The sequence below is a fragment of the Mesoplodon mirus genome (assembly GCF_964341445.2).
Source record: "Mesoplodon mirus genome assembly, chromosome: 19".
NCBI classification, from domain to species: domain Eukaryota; kingdom Metazoa; phylum Chordata; class Mammalia; order Artiodactyla; family Ziphiidae; genus Mesoplodon; species Mesoplodon mirus.
In genome coordinates this window covers 37,920,513-37,944,665 of record NC_138995.1, presented here as the reverse complement: position 1 = coordinate 37,944,665, position 24,153 = coordinate 37,920,513, and the positions used below count along the sequence as shown (strand labels likewise).

The 24,153-nt window shown below is 48.7% G+C and overlaps 1 protein-coding gene and 1 pseudogene across 5 annotated transcripts in view; one reads left to right on the top strand and one right to left on the bottom strand.

Moving 5' to 3' along the window:
• LOC309795678 (zinc finger protein 541-like) overlaps window positions 1-19,706 on the top strand; it is a 108,610-nt pseudogene extending 88,904 nt beyond the window's left edge. Inside the window, exons 8-15 of the transcript in view lie at window positions 10,455-10,518; window positions 11,112-11,254; window positions 11,660-11,763; window positions 13,004-13,079; window positions 13,638-13,726; window positions 17,278-17,418; window positions 17,602-17,783; window positions 17,901-19,706. The product of the transcript in view is annotated as a zinc finger protein 541-like (transcript). The remainder of the gene's footprint in view (window positions 1-10,454; window positions 10,519-11,111; window positions 11,255-11,659; window positions 11,764-13,003; window positions 13,080-13,637; window positions 13,727-17,277; window positions 17,419-17,601; window positions 17,784-17,900) is intronic.
• The window catches only part of LOC309795682 (BRD4-interacting chromatin-remodeling complex-associated protein-like), a 58,947-nt gene continuing 50,749 nt past the window's right edge, over window positions 15,956-24,153 (bottom strand). The window contains exons 3-6 of one of the 4 annotated variants that reach the window (XM_082608282.1): window positions 24,035-24,080; window positions 23,886-23,928; window positions 21,819-21,884; window positions 17,397-17,545 (exon numbers count right to left, since the gene is read on the bottom strand). In XM_082608282.1, the coding sequence (XP_082464408.1) occupies window positions 17,450-17,545; window positions 21,819-21,884; window positions 23,886-23,928; window positions 24,035-24,075 (246 nt within the window). In that variant the 5' untranslated portion in view covers window positions 24,076-24,080 and the 3' untranslated portion in view covers window positions 17,397-17,449. Of the gene's footprint in view, window positions 17,316-17,396; window positions 17,546-21,818; window positions 21,885-22,060; window positions 23,929-24,034; window positions 24,081-24,153 lie in introns of those variants that run through there. The other 3 variants (XR_014292331.1, XR_014292332.1, XR_014292330.1) reach the window with 3 other exon arrangements.

Here is a 24,153-nt window from a genome sequence, read left to right as displayed (position 1 = left end):
TGCTTTTCATATGATTTCTTTGTGTTTAATTTTTGACAGTTTGATTAATATGTGTCTTGGCGTATTTCTCCTTGGATTTATTCTGTATGGGACTCTCTGTGCCTCCTGGACTTGATTAACTCTTTCCTTTCCCATATTAGGGAAGTTTTCAACTAGAATCTCTTCAAATATTGTCTCAGTCCCTTTCTTTTTCTCTTCTTCTTCTGGAACCCCTATAATTCGAATGTTGGTGCGTTTAATGTTGTCCCAGAGGTCTCTGAGACTGTCCTCTGTTCTTTTCATTCTTTTTTCTTTATTTTGCTCTGCAGCAGTTATTTCCACTATTTTATCTTCCACCTCACTTATCCGTTCTTCTGCCTCAGTTATTCTGCTATTGATCCCATCTAGAGTATTTTTCATTTCACTTATTGTGTTTTTAATCGATGCTTGATTCACCTTTAGTTCTTCTAGGTCCTTGTTAACTGTTTCTTGCATTTTGTCTATTCTATTTCCAAGATTTTGGATCTTGGAAATAGAATCTTGGATCATCTTTACCATCATTATTGTGAATTCTTTTTCAGGTAGACTGCCTATTACCTCTTCATTTGTTAGGTCTGGTGGGTTTTTATCTTGCTCCTTCTCCTGCTGTGTGTTTTTCTGTCTTCTCATTTTGCTTATGTTACTGTGTTTGGGGTCTCCTTTTTGCAGGCTGCAGGTTCGTAGTTCCCGTTGTTTTTGGTGTCTGTCCCCAGTGGCTAAGGTTGGTTTAGTGGGTTGTGTAGGCTTCCTGGTGGAGGGGACTAGTGCCTGTGTTCTGGTGGATGAGGCTGGATCTTGTCTTTCTGGTGGGCAGGTCCAGGTCTGGTGGTGTGTTTTGGGGTGTCTGCGGACTTTTTATGATTTTAGGCCACCTCTCTGCTAATGGGTGGCGTTGTGTTCCTGTGTTGCTAGTTGTTTGGCATAGGGTGTCCAGCACTGTAGCTTGCTGGTCGTTGAGTGAAGCTGGGTGCTGGTGTTGAGATGGAGAGAGATCTCTGGAAGATTTTCGCCGTTTGATATTATGTGGAGCTGGGAGGTCTCTTGTGGACCAGTGTCCTGAAGTTGGCTCTCCCACCTCAGAGGCACAGCAGTGACTCCTGGCTCCTCAATCTGGGATGATTTGTTGTCTATTCATGTATTCCACAGATGCAGGGTACATCAAGTTGATTGTGGAGCTTTAATCCGCTGCTTCTGAGGCTGCTGGGAGAGGTTTCCCTTTCTCTTCTTTGTTCTCACAGCTCCTGGGTCTCAGCTTTGGATTTGGCCCCGCCTCTGCGTGTAGGTCGCCGGAGGGCGTCTGTTCTTCGCTCAGACAGGACAGGGTTAAAGGAGCAGCCTCTTCGGGGACTCTGGCTCATTCAGGCCGGGCGGGAGGGAGGGGCACGGAGTGCGGGGCGAGCCTGCAGCGGCAGAGGCCGGCATGACGTTGCACCAGCCCGAGGCGCGCCGTGCGTTCTCCCAGGGAAGCCGCCCCTGGATCCTGGGACCCCGGTAGTGGCGGGCTGCACAGGCTCCCGGAAGGGCGGTGTGGACAGTGACCTGCGCTCGCACACAGGCCTCTTGGCGGCGGCAGCAGCGGCCCCAGCGTCCCACGCCCGTCACTGGGCTCCGCGCTTTCAGTCGTCTGTGGAGCTCCTTTAAGCAGCGCTCTTAATTCCCTCTCCTCGCGCACCAGGAAACCAAGAGGGAAGAAAAAGTCTCTTGCCTCTTCGGCAGCTCCAGAGTTTTCCCGGACTCCCTCTCGGCTAGCTGTGGCACATTAGCCCCCTTCAGGCTGAGTTCTCGCCGCCAGCCCCAGTCCTCTCCCTGCGCTCTGCCCGAAGCCCGAGCCTCAGCTTCCAGCGCCGCCCGCCCCAGCGGGCGAGCAGACAAGCCTCTCGGGCTGGAGAGTGCCGCTCGGCACCGATCCTCTGTGCGGGAATCTCTCTGCTTTGCCCTACCCAGGTATGTGGGGAGTTTCTTGCCTTTTGGGAGGTCTGGGATCTTCTGCCAGCGTTCAGTAGGTGTTCTGTAGGAGTTGTTCCACGTGTAGCTGTATTTCTGGTGTATCCGTCAGAAGTTGTAAGTTTTGATGAAGTCCAATATGTCTGTCTTTTGTTTGGTTTTGGAGTCATCCAAGAAACCACTGCTTACTCCCGGGTCACCAAGAATTATACCTGTGTTTTCTTCCAAGTCTTATAGTTTTCACTCTTGCATCTCATTTCTGATATGTTGGCTCAGATGTATTTTCGTCTTCAGGGTGGAAATATCTACCGGGTCCCCCACCCGATGAAGGAGGAGAACATGGCGTGTGGCTGGTAAGTTCCGAAGCCCCTCGGGAATCCTCTGGTGGCTTTGATGTGCTGGGCCTGGGTGAGCGAGCTCTGGATGCTTCACTCCTGAAGGGGTGAGCACCAGGCCACGGGGAATCGGGGGCATCATCTCCATTTCTTTAGGGTTCGTCCAAAGCTGTCAGAGGATCAGTGTTTGGGGACAGAGTCCCATTCTCCCTTTCTTCCCCACAGTAACCAGCACAATGGTGGTCCCACAGACTGGGCAGAGCCAAGGAGCACTTACGTCTGCAAGAATTGCAGCCAGATGTTTTATACAGAGAGAGGGCTGAGCAGCCACATGTGTTTTCACAGCGACCAGTGGCCGTCACCTCGAGGGAAGCAGGAGCCGCAGGTGAAGGGGCTCGAAGCTGCCATTCATCTCAGGATGGAGCCGTCCTCCTGCGGGGAGCCTGGCTGGGGGCCGGGAGTCAGGGCTGTGCTGCTCTGGAGAGGCCCCTTTCTCCCTACGTACTCTGTCTCTTAAAGGGCTGCCTCTTCTCTGTGTGTAGGTGTGTGGCATGGAGTTTTGCAAGCCACGAAGACAGGTGCTGAGGCCGGAGGGGGACAGGCAGAGTTCCCCGAGAGCCAGGAAGTCCTTGGACAACATGACCACCGCCCCTTTGGTGGTCCCTGTGTCGGTGCCTGTGGCTCCAGCGAACCATCCCCCGGGGAGCAAGGTGGGTGCACTTCCTTCCAGCTGCTTTCCAGCTGCCAGTGGGAGCTGTGAGAAAAGCCCCCAAATCCTGACTCCAGAAGAGCTTGATTTGCGTGTTCATTCATCCATTCAACCTCCAGTGAGCTTATTTTGTGCCTGGCCCTGTGCTGGGCAGGGCTGGGGACACTGCAGCGACCACAACAGGCCTGCCCCCGTCTCCTGGGGCTCCCAGCCCAGCGGAGTAGATAGACCCATCCCCGGACACTGACGACCCAGAACGGGCCGGGCTGGGAGAGGGAGCTGTAGGAGCCCCGAGGGCACCAGAGACCCTGCCTGAGGAAGGGGGTGTTGCAGCTGAGAGCTGGAGGATGAGGAGGGGTAAGATGGGCAGAGAGGAGGGGAGATTGCGTGGAGGTAAGAGAGAGTGTAGCAAGCTCAAGCCGTCGTCTCTTCAGCCTGTGCTGGAAGACCCCACCTGGAGAAGTCCATGCTGGACTCGGGTACGGGGTGCATGGAGCCCACTGTTTGTCTCCCAGGAGCTGCTGTCATTTTGAGGGCAACAGGTTTTCCTTTTGTCATGCTGTTGCATCCGTCTGGCCCCCACTCTTTAAGTGCCAGTCACTTTAACAACGGACATGAGTTTCCAAAATGGTCTGAGTGAGGGCCTCTCCTTGGGGGGTGTGGGTGCCTGAGAAGGCCCCAGCCTCAAACATCGCCCGGCTTAGGGTCTGGAGTCTGGCTCAGGCGTGGTGGCCCTGCCCGGCTTCCTGTGCTGAGGACTCTGCACGGCCATGCTGGGTGTGCGTCTGGCTGGTCAGTACCCTTTCCCAGTCTCAGGCCATCTTGAGGACTGAGCTGTGGGGCCGGTGGCCTCAGGTGACCCCTATGGTTCTGAAGTCTCTTCTTCTCCAGGGACAGGAGAAGGACGGGGAAGAGAGAGACAGGAGAGCAGCCAACACAGGAAGCGGAAGAAGCTCCCACGGCCCAAGGCACTGCTCATCCCTCCTCCGCCCTCCATGTCTGGGGAGCCGGGCCCGGGAGGATGCCGCCAGAGCTGCCTGTGCTTGCCCGTGTTCCTGGTGGACCGTCTCCTGAAGGGAGTGTCCCAGTGCCCTGCCTACACGCCGCCCCCGATGCTCAGCCCCATCCGGGAGGGCTCTGGGCTGTATTTCAACACTCTGTGTTCCACATCTGCCCGGGCCCGTCCCGACAGGCTCATCAGCGCCATGCTTGGTGAGTGAGCTTGATCACCCCATGATAGGCCTGTGGGGGGCCAGACCCCCGCCCCCTGTAGAATTCGGTCCAGCCATTCCCTCTGGCCTACGCTTGGGTCTGGTCTGGGGGTCCTGTTGCTGTTCAGAACTATCCCAGGACCATCTGGGACCAGCAGCCTTCTAGGTGCTTATAACTTTGTAGCCAGAAAGAAAATAGACGCAATTTAGCCTAACCACCATTCTGCCTGCCCTTTCGAGTAATTGTTTAAACAGCTTTATTGAGGTATAATTCACATGCCATATGAATCACCCATTTAAAGTGTACAGTGATTTTTTAGTGTATTCTTAGGATTGTACACCCATCCCACAATCTAATTCTAGAGCATTTTCATCACCCCAGAAGATTATATCCACGAGCGGTGACACACAGGCCCTGTAGCCCCCAGCTCCTCTGCCCTGGGCAACCACCAGTCTACCAACCTACTTTTTCTATGGGTCTCCCTATTCTGGACATTTCATATACTTGGGATCATACAATATGTGCCATTCTGTGTCTAGCTTGTTCACTTAGAATAATGTTGTCAAGGTTCATCCATGTTGTACTATGCATCAGTGCTTCATTTCTTTTTATGGATGAATGATATTCCATTCTCTGGAGAGACAACATTTTATTTATCCATTCATCAGTTGAGGGGCATTTGGGTTGTTTTCGTCCTTTGGCTCTTGCAAATAGTGCTGTTAAGAACATTTATGTATAAGTTGTTTTTGGACATAAGTCCTCATTTCTCTTGGGTATACAGCTCAGAGTGGAATTGCTGGGTCAAAGGGTAACTATGTCTAACCGTTTAAGGAACTGCCGGACTGTTTTCAAAATGGCCGGGTCATTTTAAATTTCCACCAGCATTGTATGAAAGTTCCAGTTTCTCCACATCCTTGCTAAACACTTCTTATCTGTCTTTTTCATTATAACCATCCTAGTGGGTGTAAAGTGGTAGCTCGTTGTGGGGTGTTTGTTTATTTGTTTGTTTGTTTGTTTTGCGGTACGTGGGCCTCTCAGTGTTTGTGGCCTCGCCCGTTGTGGAGCACAGGCTCCGGATGCGCAGGCTCAGCGACCATGGCTCTCGGGCCCAGCCGCACCGCAGCAAGCGGGATCCTCCCGGACCGGGGCACGAACCTGCGTCCCCTGCATCGGCAGGCGGACTCTCAACCACTGCGCCACCAGGGAAGCCCCCTCATTGTGGTTTTGATTTACATTTCCCTGATGGCTAACGATGTTGAGCATCTTTCCATGTGCTTATTATCCATTTGTATATCTTCTCGGGAGAAATGTCTGTTCAGATCCTTTGCCCATTTTTTAAATTGAATTCTTATCTTTTTATCATTGAGTTGTCTCAGTTCCTTATATAGTCTGGATGCAAGCCCCTTATCAGATATATGATTTGCAAATTCTCTCCAATTTTGTGGGTTGTCCTTTCATTTTATTTATGATATGGTTTGCAGTACACAAGTTTTTAATTTTGATGAAGTCCAACTTATTCTTAGGCCTGCGATCAATCTTTAGTGAACTTTTATATACTGTATGAGGTAGGAGTCCAAATTTATTCTTTTGCATGTATGTATCAGTTCTTCCAGCACTTGAAAATACTGTTCTTTTCTCATTGAATAGTCTTGGTACTTTGTTTTGTTTTGTTTTCTTTTGCGGTACACGGGCCTCTCACTGTTGTGGCCTCTCCCGTTGCGGGGCACAGGCTCCGGACGCGCAGGCTCAGTGGCCATGGCTCACGGACCCAGCTGCTCCGCGGCATGTGGGATCTTCCCAGACCGGGGCACAAACCCATGTCCCCTGCATCGCCAGGCAGACTCTCAGCCACTGCGCCACCAGGGAAGCCCTGTCTTGGTACCTTTGTGGAAAATCAGTTGACCATAAATGATTTGAGATTTTTCTTCTTTTTTAATACAGGCATTTTACAGCTATAGATTTCCTTCTGAACATTGCTTTAGCTACATTTTGTAAGTTTTAGTATGTTGTGTTTTTATATTCATTCAGCTAAAGTATTTTCTAATTTATCATTCCACTTCTTGTTTAATACACTGACTATTAAAGAGTGTGTTGCTTAATTTTCACATATTTGTGAATTTTCCAAATTGCTGCCTTTTATTGATTTGTAATCTAATTCTCTTGTGGTCAGAGAACATACTTTGTTTCTTTTTCAATTTAATTAATTTAATTTATTATTATTATTTTTTGGCTGTGCTGTGTGGTTTGCAGGATCTTAGTTGCCCCACCAGGGATCAAACCCATGCCCCCTGCAGCGGAAGCGTGGAGTCCTAATGACTGGACCGCCAGGGAATTCCCTTAAATTTATTTTAAAATTTAAAACTTATTGAGGCATGTTATATGGGCTAGAATCCGGTCTGTCTTGAAGAATGTTCCATGTGAATTTGAGAAGAATGTATTCTACTGATGTTTGGTGGAATGCTGTATTTTGTCTGTTTTGTCTAGTTAGTTTCAATTTCCTTGTTGATCTTCTGCCTAGCTGCCCTATCCACTGTTGAAAGTATTGAAATCTCCAACTATTATTTTGTAATGGTTTATTTCATCCTTCAGTTCTGTCATTTGTTGCTTGGTGTATTTTGGGGTTCTGTTTTTAGGTGTGTATATGTTTGTAATTGTCACATCTTCCTCACGGCTTGACCTTTTACCATTATGATGTGATTGTGACTTCATTTGTCATTACTACAATAATTTTATCATTATCTCTGGTAATATTTTTTTGTTTTAAAGTCTAATGTGCCTGACATTAGTATAGTCATTCCATTCTCTTTTTTGGTTGTTGTTTTCTTGGTATATATTTTTCTCTTCTTTTACTTTCAGCCTATTTGTGTCTTTGAAAATAAAGCATGTTACCTCTAGACACCATTAGTTGGATCATGTGTTTTTTTATCCAGTCTTAGAAACTCTGCCTTTTGGCTTGGTTTGTTTAATCCATTCTTGTTTACTGTTATATTGATATGGTTGCATTTACATCTGCCATTTTGCTTTCTATTTTCTATATGTTACATGTCTTTTTCTCCCTCTGTTCCTCCTTTCCTGCTTTCTTTTGTATTAAGAGAGTATTTTCTAGTGTAACATTTTAATTCTGTTAATTTTTCACTTTTTCTTAGTCATTTCTTAGTGGTTGCTCTAGGACTTAAAATATATGTCTTATCAGAATCTGTTAGGATGTGTAATAACTCACTAACAATGAAATATAGAAACACTGCTCCTATCTAGCTCTCTTCCTTCTAACTCTTTTGCTATTATATGTGAGAGACCCAGTAATACCTTACTGGTCATGTTTCTTGCTTTATATACTTTTATTTCGTGTAAAAACACTGAGAGAATAAAGGAAAACAAGCATGATTTATAGAGGTTGTTATATTAACCTTCTTATTGACCATTTCTGATCTCTTCATTTATTCTTGTGGATTTGAGTTACTGTCTGAGGTGATATTCCTTTACTCCAATGCAGCTGTGCTCCTTGTGCAGTTACTGTCACATATATTATATTTCTATATGTTAGAGGCCCACAATACATATTGTTTTATGCAGTTATTTTTTAAGGCACTTAAGAAAAGAAAAGAAATATGTAATCATGCTGATTTTTATAGTTACCCATATTTATTAGCGCTTCGCTTTTTTTTTTGGTTTGGATTCAAGTTACCATCTGATGTCATTTGCTTTCAATCTGAAGGACTTTCTTTACTATTTATTTTTATTAGGCATGTATAATTCACATACCATACAATTCATCCCTTTAAAGTATAGAATTCAATGGTTTTTAGTATATTCACAGAGCTGTGCAACCATCACTACCATCAGTTGTCAGAAATTTTCATCATCCCCAAAAGAAGCCCTGTACTTATTAGCAGTCCCTCCTTTCCATCCTCCCCATCCCCAGCCATGGGTAACGACTAATCTACTTTGTCTCTATCGATGTGGCTATTCTGCATATTTCATATGAGTGGAATCATACAGTATGTGGTCCTTTATGAATGCCTTCTTTTAGTTAGCATGATGTTTTTAGGTTTCATCCACGTTGCACTATGTATCAGTACTTTGTTCCATTTTGCGGGCAAAATAATATTTCACCTTTAATATTTCTTGTAGGACAGGTCTGCCAGCAACAGGTAGCCTCAGTTTTTATTTATCTGGGAGTGTCTTCATTTTACCTTCATTTTTGCAAGATAATTTGCTGAATATAAGATACTTGGTTGACACTCTTTTACTTTCAGGAATTTGAATATATTATGCCATTGCCTTGTAACCTACATCGTTTCTGTTAAGAAGTTAGCTGTTAATTTTACTGTAGTGCCCTTGTATGTAACAAATTGTTTTTCCCTTTTTGCTTTCAAGATCTTATCTTTATTTTTGCTTTCCACATTTTGCCTATGTTATGTCTGGATGTAGAGCTCTTTGTGTTTAATCTTTCTTGGAGTTTGTAGAGTTTGCTGGATATACATATTGTTTTTCATCAACGTTGGGAAATTTTCAGCCATTAATACTTTAAATATTCTGTCCCTGTCTCCCCTCTTTCTGGTACTCCCAATACATATATATTGTTGCATTTAATATCTCAAATTTCTCTGAGGCTCTCTTCACTTTTCTATATTTTTTCTCTCTGTTCTTCAGATTTCATAGTCTCCATTGTTCTATCTTCAGGTTTGCTGATCATTTCTTCTGCCAGCTCAGATCTACTGTTGAGCCTTATTTTGGTTATTGTACTTTTTTAACCCCTGAACTATTTCCATTTGGTTCTTCTTTTTTTTTGGCTGCATCGCACAGCATGCAGGATCTTACTTCCTCTACTAGGGATCACACCCATGCCCCCTGCAGTGGAAGCGTGGAGTCTTAACCACTGGACCCCCAGGGAAGTCCACATTTGTATCTTTTTAAAAAATAATTTCCATCTCTTGATTGCATTTTCTCTTTGATGAGAAATTTTTATTTTATCTTACTTTAATTCTTTAAGCATGGGAGCCAGGGGAAGAAGAAGCCCCCATCTCCTTGGCTGCACCTACCTGGGTAGAGCTTCCTTTACAAAGAGCTGGGGGCTAGGTGGGTAAGGGAGTGGGCCATGGCTCCAGTGCCACAGACTCTCACTGTTCTTCCCGAGATTTAGTAGATTTTCTTGAATGAGTATTTCTTAAAATGCTGTATGCCTTTAGGACAACTTGCAGACTTTAGCTTACTGTTCTTTTTTCTTAAAGATTTTTGTCAGTAAATCTGTTGTTTTGCCGAGTTCCTTACTCTACATTTTCAGAAGTCTTATCCCACTTCCATGCAAGCTTTTTATTTTATTCTGATGTGAACAGTTAATCTGTGATCTGCCCTTTTAACAAATATTTAAGTGTGCAATACAGTATTGTTGACTATAGGTACAGTGTTATACAGCAGATTTCTAGAGCTTGATTAATTGAAACTTTATGCCCATTGATTAGTAACCTCCCATTTCCCACTCCCCCAACCCCTGGTAACCCCTATTCCACTCTTTGATTCTATCAATATGAATTCAACTATTTTAGATACGTTATATAAGTGGAGTCATGCAGTATTTCTCTTTCTGTGACTGGCTTATGTCACTTAGTATAATGTCCTCAATGGTCATCCATGTTGTTGCATATTGCAGAATTTCTTTTTAAGGCTAAATGGTATTTCATTGTATGTTTATGTCACATTACCTTTATGTGCTCATCTGTCAGTGGACATTTAGGTTGTTTCCACATCTTGGCTATTATGAATGGTGCTGGAGTGAACATGGGAGTTCAGATATCTTTTTGAGGTCTTGACTGCAGTTCTTTTGGATGAATACCCAGAAGTGGGTTTGCTGCATGACATGGTAGTCCTACTTTTAATTTTTGAGGAAACTCCATACCATGCAATCTTTTTTTTCCAATTTTCAATTTTATATTGCATTAGAGTTGATTTACAATGTGTTCGTTTCAGGTATACAGCAAAGTGATTTTGTTATACATAATCACATATCTATTGTTTTTTAGATTCTTTTCCCATATAGGTTATTACAGAGTATTGAGTATAGTTCCCTGTGCTATACAGTAGGTCCTTTTTGATTATCTATTTTATATACAGTAGTGTGTGTATACCATGCAATCTTGAAGAGCCTGCTTTTAGCTGCTGTGGAAAGGCAGGCAAAAAGGGCCTCATGGGTCAGTTGTAGCCAGTCTCCTTGAGGCTCTTCTTTGGGTGTTTTCCAGATCACATGGATGGCTCTTTTGGCATCAATGTGGTGAAGGACAACAGCAAGATCAGCACTGAACCGTGAGTTGGAACAGACTTAGAACCTGAGGGTCCTTGCAATGTGGGGATGCTTTTACCCTCCTTGCATTCCAGTGTCGGTTTTTCCCAAGGGAGCCTTCATCACGGGAAAGTCAGGTCTAGACCCAGAACCTCTCTAGGAGAGAAGTGGTGGATTTCTCCAGGTGTTTCCCCAATATTCCTTCTGTCCAGACATACCATAGTTGGATGTCTGCAGACAGAATGCCCAGCACCCTGGGGTTCTAGATAGAATTGGTGATGGTGCAGTGAGATACTGTTTTGTAGCTTGGATGTTACCTTGGATACAGAAGAATGCCAGGTATCAGCACATACCTTCCCTGTCCTAGACCCCAAACGCCTGAAGCCAGAAATCTGGCGAAAAAGCAAATTGGAGGAAGGAAGGAAGTATCCCTCAAGAGGTCTCTGGTATACCAGTGCGTGTCTACTGGGCTGATGAGCACTCCCTGTGTCTGAGAGATGGCCAAAAGGTGGGTTCCACAGCCCTTCTGAGCAGGGCTCACCACACATCTCTCTTGTATTTCCCATCTTGGTCACACACATATGTCTCTATGTCCGTGTGTGTGGCCTCATTTCAGACACATCAACATAGGAAGCCAGTTTCAGGCTGAGATCCCAGAGCTCCAGGACAGATCACTGGCTGGAAGTGACGAGCATGTAGCTACTCTGGTCTGGAAGCCATGGGGAGATGTGATGACCAACCCGAAGACGCAGGATAGAGGTGACTGAGACTTTGGGGCCAGGTTCCTGAGAGCCCTCCTCCATGTCCAAGGGCTTTCTCCTCCCAGTTCTCACCTCGACCAAGAAGCAGTGATCCCCAGGCGGGGGTGGGGTGGGCAGAGCTGGCCTTCAGCGCAGGACTGCTTTGCTGTGCTGCAGTCCCTTGCCCCACCTCTCCTCTCACCCAGTAGCTGGCCAGGCCATCCAGAGCAGGTGCCAGGAGCAGGGTTTCTGCCCAACCTCCTTGTCGCTCCCTTCCCTCAGCCTGCTTGTAACAGAGAGGTGAGGGAGATGGTGACAGGAGCCCCCCACCCCATCTGTGCTGTTGGGGAGGTTTCCTCTCTGGCACTTGCTGACCCTCTGTGTCTCCTCTCCTTCTCGCTGCCGGGCTGCCTGCTGGAAACAGTGACCGAGCTCTGCAACGTGGCCTGCTCCAGCGTGATGCCGGGCGGGGGCACCAACCTGGAGCTCGCTCTGCACTGCCTGCATGAAGCCCAGGGCAACATCCAGGTGCGGTGCAGGCGAGGGGGGGGGGCTCAGAGGAGCTGTGGGAAGCTCCCTGCTCTCTTAGGGCCAGGGGCTCTAGGCGCAAGACACGTGCCTTCTACTTGGGGCTTTGCAGCTCACGAGAACCAAAGGCTGGCCACCCACCCTTCTCCCTGGTCGCTTTGGGACTGGTGGTGTCCTATTGAACGTAGGGGAAATGCACACATACGGGCTCAATCAGTTATTTCTCTGGGGTGACAGCAGAGCACCAGGGTTCCTCCAGCGTTACCTCATCTCAGCGCAGCACTGGGGAGGCGGTGCCTAGCAGAACCAACTCAGGGCCTGCATTAATGTGGTTTATTTACTGAACATTAAGTTTTGGATTAAAAATGGTGTATGCAAACCTCTGATGCAACAGAAATGCCTCTGCCTCCTCCAAGGACCCTCCTCACAATCCTGAAGTTTAGAAAATGAAGAAGTCCAACTGTGTGTAGTGGGAGAGGAAGTCACGTCACCCGAGTTGGAGACCCAAGAGTCAGGGCTACATGGTGCTTTTTCTCAAGCTGAGAGGCAGTGGCTGGCACGTGGTGGGTGCTCAGCAGAGTAATCAGCACACATTTACTGGGTCCTCCTGATACCTGGTGATGTCATGGTATCAGGCTGGGGCCAGCTCAGGGGCCCATTCTTGGTTTAATGCTCTGCTGCCACCATCTTGAAATTCTTAATAGTTTCTGAGCACAGGGCCCCGTGTTTCCATTTTGCGCTGGGTCCTGCAAACTGCATAGCGAGTCCTGACCGGGGTTATGCTGTTGAGCAAGACAAATGCCCCCTCTTTGCAGGGCTTACATTTTAGGAGAGTGAGCACATGAAATACATTTTTTAAAAGTGATAGATAATGATGAGTGCTATGAGGACCATAACATGGGGTAGGGCGGGGGCAGTGCCGCTCCAAATGCTGCTCCCTGAAGAAATAAGGAGCTTGTGCCAGAATAAGTCCACACACTGTTTCGTCATCAAGTAAATCTTGCTATGAAAAAGGTAACGTCAGCTGCACTCAACAGTCCGCTTAGTGCTGTAGGCAATGTGTCCCAAGTGGTTCACAGCTGGTGGCCAGTCCACAGACTGACCACACTTGGGTCGCCCTTGGGTATGGGTGGCTTTAGGGAGGGCTGCACATATTTTCTGAATGGATGAAAGAATGAAGGTGGGCCTCTACCTCACCTTCCCTCCCTCAGAGAGTTGCCCACCACTCCTGTCGTTCCAGGTTGCCCTGGAGACCCTGTTACTGAGAGGACCCCAGAAGCCACGGACACACCCTCTCGCCAACTATCACTACACAGGTAACGAGCGTGGCTGCCCGCGTGGTTTTGGCCTGGCTGAGGCCCCTGCGAGCCAGTCAGTTTCCATGGCAAGCTCTGCACGTGCCTCCCGGAGTTCTCTTGGGGCCTGCACCTGCACTCCCAGAAGGGCCCGTCCTCTCTGGGGGACTCAGTGGGTGCTGTTCTCTAGTTGGATCCAACCTTCCCCTTTCCACTGGTTCCCTCGTGGGCTCTTCCTGGCCAGAAGGGGGGTGCCAGGTTGGGGTGGGCTCAGGTTTCCCAGTTGAGCACTCCAGCCTTGGAGTCAGGCAACCAGGGGCCCACGGCTGCCCTTGGCAAGTCTCTTAACCAGAGGAAGCCTCAAGTTGCTGCACCTGTCAAGTGGGGATGGTAATAGCCCCTACCTGCTAAGGTTTTTGTGAGGATTGTGTGAGATAAAGCAAGTAAGGGGCTTAGCACAAATCTTGGCATATAATTGGCGCTCGGTGGCCTGAAAAAGGAGGGGAGTTTGCACTTCAGCCGTGGCTGTGGTCCCAGAAGGAGAAACAGCCTTCCTCCTCTTGGCTGTTTCTCCAATAGGTTCGGACATCTGGACCTCCATGGAGAAGAGGCTCTTTAAGAAGGCGTTCTGTGCCTACAAGAAGGACTTCTACTTGATACACAAGATGGTAAGGCGAACATGGCAGGCTGGTGTAGACAAGGCTCCTTCACACGGCCGAGGCGCTAGAACTGCAGGGCCTGTCAGGGGCGATACTCTGCTCATGCTGTGAACAGTTGACAACTGAAATGCCATTGCTTTGAACAACCCCAAACAGTACAGAAATGAATCCCATGTTCCAAATAAAGCCCTCCAGACCCCTCCCCACAATCCTACTTCTGATTGATAACCTGACAGGTATTTACTGCCCATACGGATTTTACACACCTATATGCACTTTCTCAAAAAAGGATGACATCATATACTTAATATCCTGCTGATTAGTTTGCTCTTTTTTTTAACTTGATGTACGCAAAATTGCACATAATCGAAGTGTAAGATTTAATGTTTTTGACATAGTTATACACTTGTAAGACCACCACCATGATCAAGATAATGAGAGTATCCTTCACCCCCAAAAGTTCCCTCCTGCCCCTTTGCAACCCTTCCTTCCTGCCACCCGGGTCCCTAGTCAACTCTTGTCTACTTTCTGTCACTCTAAATGAGTTTGCATTTTCTAGAGGTTTATATAAATGGAATAATCATACAGCATGTGATCTGCTTTGTCTGGCTTCTTACACTCAACCTAATGATTTTGAGATTCATCCATGTTGTCGTGTGTACCCATAGTTCATCCCTTTACTGTTGAGGAGTATACCACTGTGTGGACGGACCACCGTTCATTTAATCATCCACCGGTTGGTGGTTTCCAGTTACTGATGACTACAGATAAAGCTGCTCTGCACATTTACATACAAGTCTTTGTACGGACATGTACTGGGTTTTTTTTTTTTTTTTTTTTTTTTTTTTGCGGACACGGGGTTGGGATTATAAATACCTAGGAGGGGAATGAGGGTAACTTATAGTAGATGTATGTTTTTCTTTTTAAGAAACTGCCAAACTGTTTTCCAAAGTGGCTCTACCACTTCCCATTCCCACCAGCAGGTTATGAAAGGTCCAGTTGCTCCACACCCTCGTCGACACGTGGTATGCTAAGTCTCTTTAATTTTAGCCATTCTAATGAGTGTACAGTAGCATCTGACTCCATTTTCCTAATGACTAATGATGCTGAGCATCTTTGTGTTTTTTTGCTCTATGTGCACCTTCTCTGGTGAGCTGTCTGTTCATATCTTTTGCCTCTGTTTTTATTGGAGTGTCTGTGTTTTTATTGAGCTGTAGGAGTTCTTATTTTGTTCTGAACACCAGTCCTTTATCCACATATATGCTTTGGAAATATTTTCTCCCAATATGCCATTTGTCAGTCTTCTAACAGTGTCTTTTGAAGAAAAGTTTTAAATTTTGCTTAAGCATAACTTACTAGTTTCTCTTTTATAGACTGTGCTTTTCGTGTTGTATCTAAGAAATCTTTGCCTAACCCAAAGTCACAAAGATTTCCCCCTATGTTTTCTTCTGGAGGTTTTACAGTTTTAGGTTTTATTTCTAGATTTATGATCCATTGTAAGTTTATTTTTGTATGGGGTGCGAGGTGAGTTCATTTTTGCATATGGATATTTATTCCAATACCTTTAGTTGGAAAGACCATACTTTCTCCACTCAGTTGCTTTTGTACCTTTGTTAAATATCAGTTGGCCATATATATATGCATCTACTTCTGGACCCTGTATTCTGTTCCATTGATCTGTTTGTCTTTTATTAAGCTATTCCCATACTGTCTTTATTACTGTAGCTTTATTCTAACTCTTGAAATTAGAAAATGTTAGTCCTTCAACTTTGTTATTCTTTTTCAAAGTTATTTTTTGTATTCTAGATCCTTTTTAATTCCCTATGAATTTTAGAAATAACTTGTCAATTTCAAAATAAACATTCCTGCTAGGAACTTGATTGGTACTGTTTTTGACTCTATAGGTCAACTGGGGAGAGTTGTTACCTTAACAACATTGAGTCTTCTGTCTCGTGAACAGGGTATATCTCTCTATTTCAATCTTTAATTTTTCAGCAATGTTTTGAAGTTTTTAGTGTACAGTTGTTGCATACTTTTTGTCAGATTTATTCCTAAGCGCTTGGTTTTTTTCTGTTTTTTTTTGTGTGTGTGTGTGGTATGCGGGCCTCTCACCATTGTGGCCTCTCCCGCCGCAGAGCACAGGCTCCGGACGCGCAGGCCCAGCGGCCATGGCTCACGGGCCCCGCCGCTCCATGGCACGTGGGATCCCTCCAGGACCATTGCACGAACTCGTGTCCCTTGCATCGGCAGGCGGACTCTCAACCACTGTGCCACCAGGGAAGCCCAGTACTTGTGTTTTTTATGATGTTATAGAGTTGTTTTTTATTTCAGTTTCCAATGGTTTGTTGCTAGTATGTATAGAAATAAAATTGATTTTTACATTGATCTTGTGTTCTGAAATGTTGCCAAACTAACTTACTAGTTTTGGTAACTCTTTTGTGGATTCCACTGAATTTTCTACATAGACAGTCATATCATCTGCAAATAAAGACACTTTTATTTCTTCCTTTCCAACCTGGATGCCTTTACTTTTTTTCTTGCCTTTTTGCACTCTAGAACCACCAGTACAGTACTGAGTAGAAGTGGTGAGAGTGGAAATCCTTGTGTTGTTCATGATATTTGAGGGGAAACCACTCCACCGTTAGCTGTAGGGATTTTGTAGGTATCATTTTTCAGGTTGAAGAGAAGTTCCTTCTATTCTTATTGTGCTGAGAGTTTCCATCAGGAATGGACATTGGATTGTATCAAATGCTTTTTCTGCACCTATCAAGATGCTCATATGATTTCTCTTTTTTAAGTTTAATATGATGAATTACATTGATTTTCGATTGTTAAACCAACCTCACGTTTCTGGGATGAGCTCCACTTAGTCATGGTATATTGTCCTTTATATATATATATACATATATACATATATATAGATAGATAGATACACATATATATATATACACATATATATATTGTTGGATTCTGTTCGTTAAAGTTTTGTTTAAAAATTTTCATCTATGTTCATGAGGGACATTGGTCTGTAGCCTTCTTTCCGTGTAATATCTTTGTCTGGCTTTGGTATCAGAGAAATGTTGAACTTACGGACTGAGTTGGGAAGTATTCCTTCCTCTTCAGTTTTTTGGAGGGCTCTGCCTAGCTGTCGCATAAGGCTATGAGGTATCCAACACGGAAGGACACTCTGGTTTAATTAGTCCCAGTCGGTAGACATGTGGCTCCACATGATGTCACAGTGAGCGTCCTCGTGTGTACCTTTGTGTGCGTTTTCCTGGAGAGAAGCCTTCTTGGGCCAGCCTTGTTGCTCAGAGCGTGCAGGGCTTAGATGGTGTTGACTCTGGTGGCTTCTCTCTGAACTCCTTCATCCCCAGGAGGACTTTGTGATTCTCTATCCCCCGTAGCAGTGGAGCATACCAAGCCGTAGGGGAGAGACGTTTCAGGAGGGCTTTCAAAAAGTGGCGGCTGGCCCCATGGGGAGGGGATTTAGGGCGTCAAGGCCATACTCACTGCTACTCCTGAGGCACTGTCCTTAGCTGGCTTCTGTCTTCCTCCACTAGGTCCAGACAAAAACAGTAGCCCAGTGTGTCGAGTTCTACTACATGCAGAAGAAAATGATCAAGTTTGACTGCGGCCGAGCCCCAGTGCCGGAAAAGAGGGTCAAGAGAGAGCTGGGTGAAGCAGACAGGACAGAAGCGAAGGTAGAGGGTCTCGGGATAGGGCTTCAGGAGTTCAGCACGGATCTGGATGCCCGGTGCCCATCCAAGCTGGGTGGCGGTGGGGGGGTGCACCCCGCGACGTCTGGACGCTCTGGACACCTGCTTCTCCCTTAGAAGGGCGGCGGGGCGGTCAGCACCGTTTCATCACCTCTGCCCCCTGTGCAGGTCACTCGTAGCCCTCGGAGGAAACCCAGCCACCGCCCAACCCCCGAATTACAGAGGACTACTGAGAGTTACAGGAGGGAGTCCATCCCCAACTCCAGCCCAAACACCGGCTCGAAGCGGACCCCTGAGCTGCCGGGGAGCAGCAAGGGCCAGGGCTTCTTTCCCTGCCGGGAGTGTGTGAGGTACCACCCTTTCCCTGGATGCTCCCACACCGCCTGCCCTCAGCCCTCTGTGGTGCCCCCCTCAGGGCTACCCGCCTCCTCCTGCTCTGACCCCTGTGTCTTCTGGTGCCTCCTCAGGGTGTTTGGCAAGATCAAGGGTCGGAATGCCCACATGAAGTGGCACCGGCTTCAGGACCACGTGGATCCCACCGCCAGGGCAAGGTGGCCCGTGGAGCCCTTCCAACTGTAGGAGGAGGAGGGCGAGCTAGGGGCTGGCATCGGCCCTCTGCGTGGGCAGCTAGTTGGGATGGGCACCTCCAGCCCTGTTGCGTCTCCTTTGTTGTTTCTGTACGTTTTCCCTTGTATATAGTATTAAATTTGTTTCTTAAGAAGCTGTCTTCTGGCTTCCCTGCCTGTTGATCCAGCGAAGGCTTTTGAGCCCCTGCCGCTCCCAGAAGCCACAGTGACTGAGTCCCTGCCCTGGAGGACCCTCATACATGAATGCAGCCAGCATTTATCAAGCACCTGCTGTAGCTGTGCCAGACAATGCCCAGTCCACGTGATGGGGACATAGTGATGGAGGGACAGGCCCCTCCCCTCACAGAGCTTACATTTTAGGAGCGGGAAGGTAGGAGTGATAAAGCAGCAAAAAGGTGAGTTTAGATATCTATAGTGCATATGCTTTGGGCCGTAATAACAGAGGAGTCAGCGTAGGTTTAAGCTCTCAGGACACGTGGTGGTGCCAGTGGCTCCACGGTGAAGTCCAGGCCTGCCAGCAGTGGCCAGCGTCTGCAAGTCGGCTGCAGCAGCAGCAGCAAGAATCCCCTCTTGTACGCGGAGCACCCAAACCTTCGGAGGGTGCAGGGCAGAGAGCAGCTCCCTCCCTTCCTTGTTCCCCTTTTTAAAAGTGAGGAAAGCTTGTAGCAGCGCCCAACAGAACGCCCCTCACGTCTCCTCGGCCAGAACTGTAGCCCGTGCTCTTTCTAAACTGATCCGTGGCAGTGGAAAGGGAAGTGGCCACCGTTATCCCGGACCCTCAAGATTTGTCTCCAGGGCAAAAGCGTAAGTTGTGTTCCCCCCTGGTTCTCCCCAGTTCCAGGACTGGGGAGAACCAGTGTGTTCCCTCAAATTTGTTGTCACCCGATCCAAACTGGAATCTCATTTGCCAGGAAAAGAAGAGGAAGCAGAAACAGCCACCGGGGAGTCAGACCTTGTGTCCACCACAAAGGGACATGAGGAAAGTACAGCAGGGGGCCAAGTCCGAGGGAGTGACAGGGAGTGGCAGACGCTGGCAGGTGGATGGCGCGGGGGTGGGAAGCCACACTGAGGAGGCTGCTGAGGCTGAGACCCACTTCCAGGCCACGGTGAAGCAAAGCACAGACTCTACCACGGGAACCAGGGGAGGCTGTGCAAAGCTCTAGCTGCTGTGAGGGTGCCGTGGGCGGCAAGACGGGAATCCTGGAGAGTAGCTGGAAGGCTCTCAGCGGAGATGGTGGCCTGGGCTGGAGTAGCAGTGAAGAGGCCAGAAGCGCAAGGATTAGGGATCATGTTAGAAGTAGATTCAGACATGCTGACGGGTCACACATCACAGGGAGAGCTGGTAAGGAAAAGGACAGATCGAGGTTGGCAGGGCAGGTTGGGGTTTGAGCAACTGAGTAGATGCTGTTAACTGAGATGAGGAAGAGGGACACCTCAGAGGATTGATGGCTTAAAGGCGTGACTGTGTCTGTAACTGTGTGCTGCCTTCGGAGGGACTGGCTAGGGGAGCAGGGCAAACGCTGGTGTCAGGAGGCTTCACAGAAGGGCCAGGTTGCAGCTCAGTCCATCTGAAAAGACGGGGAGGGAGGAGGAGCAGAGGAGGAAATTGAGTTGGAAGCGGTGCGGGCACTGTGGTTGGGGAAAGGACTCTGGCATCAGATGAACCAGAATCTACAGCCTGGCTCTTCTTCCTTCTTTGCCACCTCGGGCAAGTCATTTGCCCTGTTTGAGTCTCAGTTTTCTCATTCTGTAACTGGGATGGAAAATGCCTACCCACATATATCTGGTTGGTTTGTTTTTAATGCCCTTTAACTTTTTCTTGTTGTTGTTTTGCTGTGTTGGGTCTTCGTTTCTGTGCGATTGCTTTCTTTAGTTGCGGCGAGCGGGGGCCACTCTTCATGGCGGTGCGCGGACCTCTCACCGTCACGGCCTCTCGTTGCGGAGCACAAGCTCCAGACGCCCAGGCTCAGTAGTTGTGGCTCACGGGCCTAGTTGCTCTGCGACATGTGGGATCTTCCCAGACCAGGGCCCTGCATCGGCAGGCAGACTCCCAACCACTGCACCACCAAGGAAGTCCCGAACCTGATGTTTCTTAAATGCTTTCCGGGATGGCAATCCAGGACACGAGTGTGTAATCTATACATGCATTTTAGAGCAAATATTCCACAAGTAATAATTATGCCAAGGGCATGGAAAACCCACTGATACTTGACCAGGCGATGGATCAAAACCTGTAGTTCGGGGGCTTCCCTGGTGGCACAGTGGTTAAGAATTGCCTGCCAATGCAGGGGACACGGGTTCGAGCCCTGGTCCGGGAAGATCCCACATGCCGCGGAGCAACTAAGCCCATGCGCCACTAGTGAGCCTGCGCTCTAGCGCCCGCAAGCCACAACTACTGAAGCCCGCACGCCTAGAGCCCATGCTCTGCAACAAGAGAAGCCACTGCAACCAGAAGCTCGCGCACTGCAACGAAGAGTAGCCCCCACTCGCCGCAACTAGAGAAAGCCCACGCACAGCAATGAAGACCCAGCGCAGCCAAAAATAAATAAATAAAATAAATAAAATTTTTTAAAAAATAACAACACCTGTTATTAATCCTAGTGGAGGGCTCAGAGCAGTACGTGGCTCTTGGCTGGCACGCGAGAAACATCATCTATCGTTGTTACCGTCATTATTACTGTCCATGTTGTCGTTAATAACAGCTCAGTGAGGTGGGCACTGCTCCCTCCTTGCCTCCCAGACCGGGGAAAGGGGTCACCCTGCTGCTGAGTGGAGGGCAGTGCCTGGCAGGATGGGGCTCCGGCTCAGCCCCCAACCAAGGACCAGGGAGTTCTGAGTTCCTAACCGCTAAATGGCCGTAACCAAACCCGCCTCCTAAGACAGTCGTGACGTTCACTGACGTCACGTACAGGAGGTGCTGAGAACCTGACCAGGGACGTTATGGGCATTAAGAGGACGGCACGGGTAAGAATAATGCACATTGTTACTCTTCCGTAAATGTAATAACATGAACATAATGTGTATTTGTTGGGTTCTGGATTTAGTCATTTATATTATGCCAGATAAATTATTTGGAATGTTACTGTGGTTGTTGTGAGGACTAAATGAAAATTACTGTAAAGGGCCTGGCATATGATAGGTATTTGGTAACTGATAGTTATGTTAATGAAGACGGAGGAGGGGGGAGTGGGAGGGAGAGAGAAGAGGGGGGAGGAGGAAAAAGGAGGGGGAGGGATGGGGAGCAAAGTGGGGAGGGGAGAGGCCACAGAAGAGGAAGAAGAGGGAGGGACGACTGGCACTGAGTAATGGGCCCGGCACACAGTAGGTGCTCAATAAAAGTCCACTGTGTTCCCCGCTCTGGGCTTTGCTCATCACCCCTGCCTTCATCTTCCAGGTGGAGACTGAGGTCCACAACAGTCGATCCCCTTCCCCCAGGTCACACACCCCACCCATGGCTGGGCCGGGACAGGACCCCCCAGCGCCCCCGCCCTGCCCACTGTGAACTCCAGAGCCAGCCTCTGCCTCTGTTCCAGCTCTGTAGCAGCTGCCCTCCAAGGCCAGGGACTCAGGACCACACCTCCTTCTCTGAGGGGCCGGAGGGCACAGCTGGGGGTCCAGCAGCTCCGGCCTCACCTCCACCCCACACTGCTCCTCAGTGACTGCCCCCTGCCCCACTCCCGGCAAAGTGCCTCAGGGGACGAGTGCGACCCCTTCTCCCCTCCCCCACTGGCTGCCACCACAGGCGACTTGGGTGATGCCTGGAGCCCACGGCCTTCCCCGATCCCCCGGGCCACTTACCCCAGGACCTTCATAGAAGGCACTTCGGGCCTCCCCGGGATTATCCAGGAGCTCATCACTGTCAAGCTGCACCAAGACCCGCCCCCACCCAAGGTCAAAGGTCAGCTGGGCAGTGGGCCAGGCCACCTCTAGAACAAAAACCAATTGAGGGTTACATGGGACAAAAAGACAAAGACGAGGTGGGGGGGTTGCGGGGGGAGATTCGAGGGGTACAGGAAACTCCGCCTCCAGAAAAGTCGCCCCAAAGAAAGGCGCTTGGCTGCAAGATTAAAATGCGAGGCAACCCCAGCACTGAGTCCGAGCCTCTCCTGACATGCCTGCCTTGAACTCTAGAATCCTGCCTCCGTGGCTTTGCTCAAGCGTCTTTGGTAACACATCTGGCAGGGCCTGTCACATTTGTCACCTCCTCCCGACAACTGTCCGTCCCTTCCTACTAAGTCACTCCTTCCACTGCCCAGCCCAAGCACCCGGCACGCCCTGCCACCCGGGCGCCTAACGTGCGTGCTGTTCCCGTGTCTGGGAGCACAGGGACCTGTCTCGTTCCTGCAGACATAGGCAATGTCTACAACAGGCCCTAAGCGCCCAATGAATGGCTGTCCACAGCCAAGCCTCCCCAGTTTCTCTGTCCAGCTGACCTTTTTCCAGAACCCCAGACTGCTATATCCAATAGCCGCCCTTGGACTTCTGGCATCCACCTCGAACTCCCAGTCTCAGAGAACGGTACCACCACCCACTCAGCTGCTCAGGTCAAGTCCAGGAGGCATTCTGGATGCTCTTTCTTCCTCACCGTCTAAGCCACCAGCAAGTCTAGTGATCCTGCCTCCCAGACAGATCCCAGAGCCAGCGTCTGGTACCTCCTCCCGTGCCTGCCCTGGGGCCCAGGCCACCAACTTCTGCTCCGCACTCGCCTCCGCTCCACAGATTATTTGATACATCCCCTCTCAAGGAGCTGAGCTCCGTCCCCTCCCTGTGAGTGTGGGCGGGCTTAGTGACTCGCTTCTAGCAAATGCAGTATGACGGAAGTGACAGTGTGCGACTTTGGAGACTAGGTCATAAAAGGCACTGAGCTTCCTCCTGGCTCTCTCCCTTGGGTCACTTGCTCTGGGGGAACCAGCTGCCATGCTGTGAGGACACTCAAGCAATCCTAGGGGGAGGCCCACATGGTGAGGAGCTGAGGCCTCCAGCCAACTGCCACGGCAGTGAGTCACTGTGGAGGCACATCCTCCAGCCCCAGACAAGCCCTCAGATGACAGTGGCTCCAGGCAACATCCTGACTGCTACTCAGGGGAGACACTGAGCTAGACACCCAGCTAAGCACTCCCCAGTTCCTGACCCTCAGAAACTGAGAGCTCTAACAAATGTTGTTTTAAGTCACTAAGTGATGGGATAACTTGTTATGCAGCTGTGGGTGACTGATACAGCTCCTCATGGCTCAACAGACATCCACTCTCCCCCACTTTGTTCCATTCCCTGGAGGGCAAACGGAATGTGGCATTCTCCTGCTTAATAACCCGTCAGAACTGCCTGTCACGTTCAGAATAAAGTCTGAACTCCTCGATCAAGTCCTCCAAGCCCTTCATGACCTGGTGATTTTTGTCCACTCCAGTCTTACCACCTTCTAGTTTCCCCTTCATTCCGGCCCCACTGGCCTTCTTTCTCAAACTTTCCAACCTTCCTACCTGTCCTTCCCCTGCCCAGAGCGCCATGGGCACCTCCCTTTGATCCTTCAGCTTCACACCAGCTAGAGAAGAAGCCCCTGCTTCCGCCTCCCATTCATTTTCTTTTAAACCTCTTTTGTTGTGCAAGTGACATTATTATTTCTTATGCTGCTCTGCATGGTGCTTTCCACCATCACCTTTATTAGCTCTCGGTTGCTTTGTTTACCAAGGAAATGTGTATGGAGTGAGGGCAGGGATTTGCCATCTCTTTCACTCTCTGCCATAACCCTGGGGCCTGGCTCATGGAAGGCAAGGGGCAGATGTCTACTGAATCAGCGGGGAGTGTCTCTCAGCTCCCAATTCCACAGGCCCCTGCCCTGGGGATGCTTCTCCCTGCCCCAGCACTCACCTTCTCAGATCCATGTAAGAAGTCACTGAGGGCCTGAGGGTCACTGAAAGAGAGAAGGGGAGAGACATTTGAGGACATGAGGGACAGGGGAGGGGAGGGAGAGGGTGGGGGAGGGTGGGGTGGGGTGGGGTGGGGAGCCCATTACTCACCAAATCACGTCTAGTAAGCATCTCCCATCCTCATCATCCATCGCCACTGGACGGGGCGGGGCGGGAAGAGGGCAAGGGAGACAAGTTAGATGTCGGCAGCGTGCCAGGACCCTCCCTGC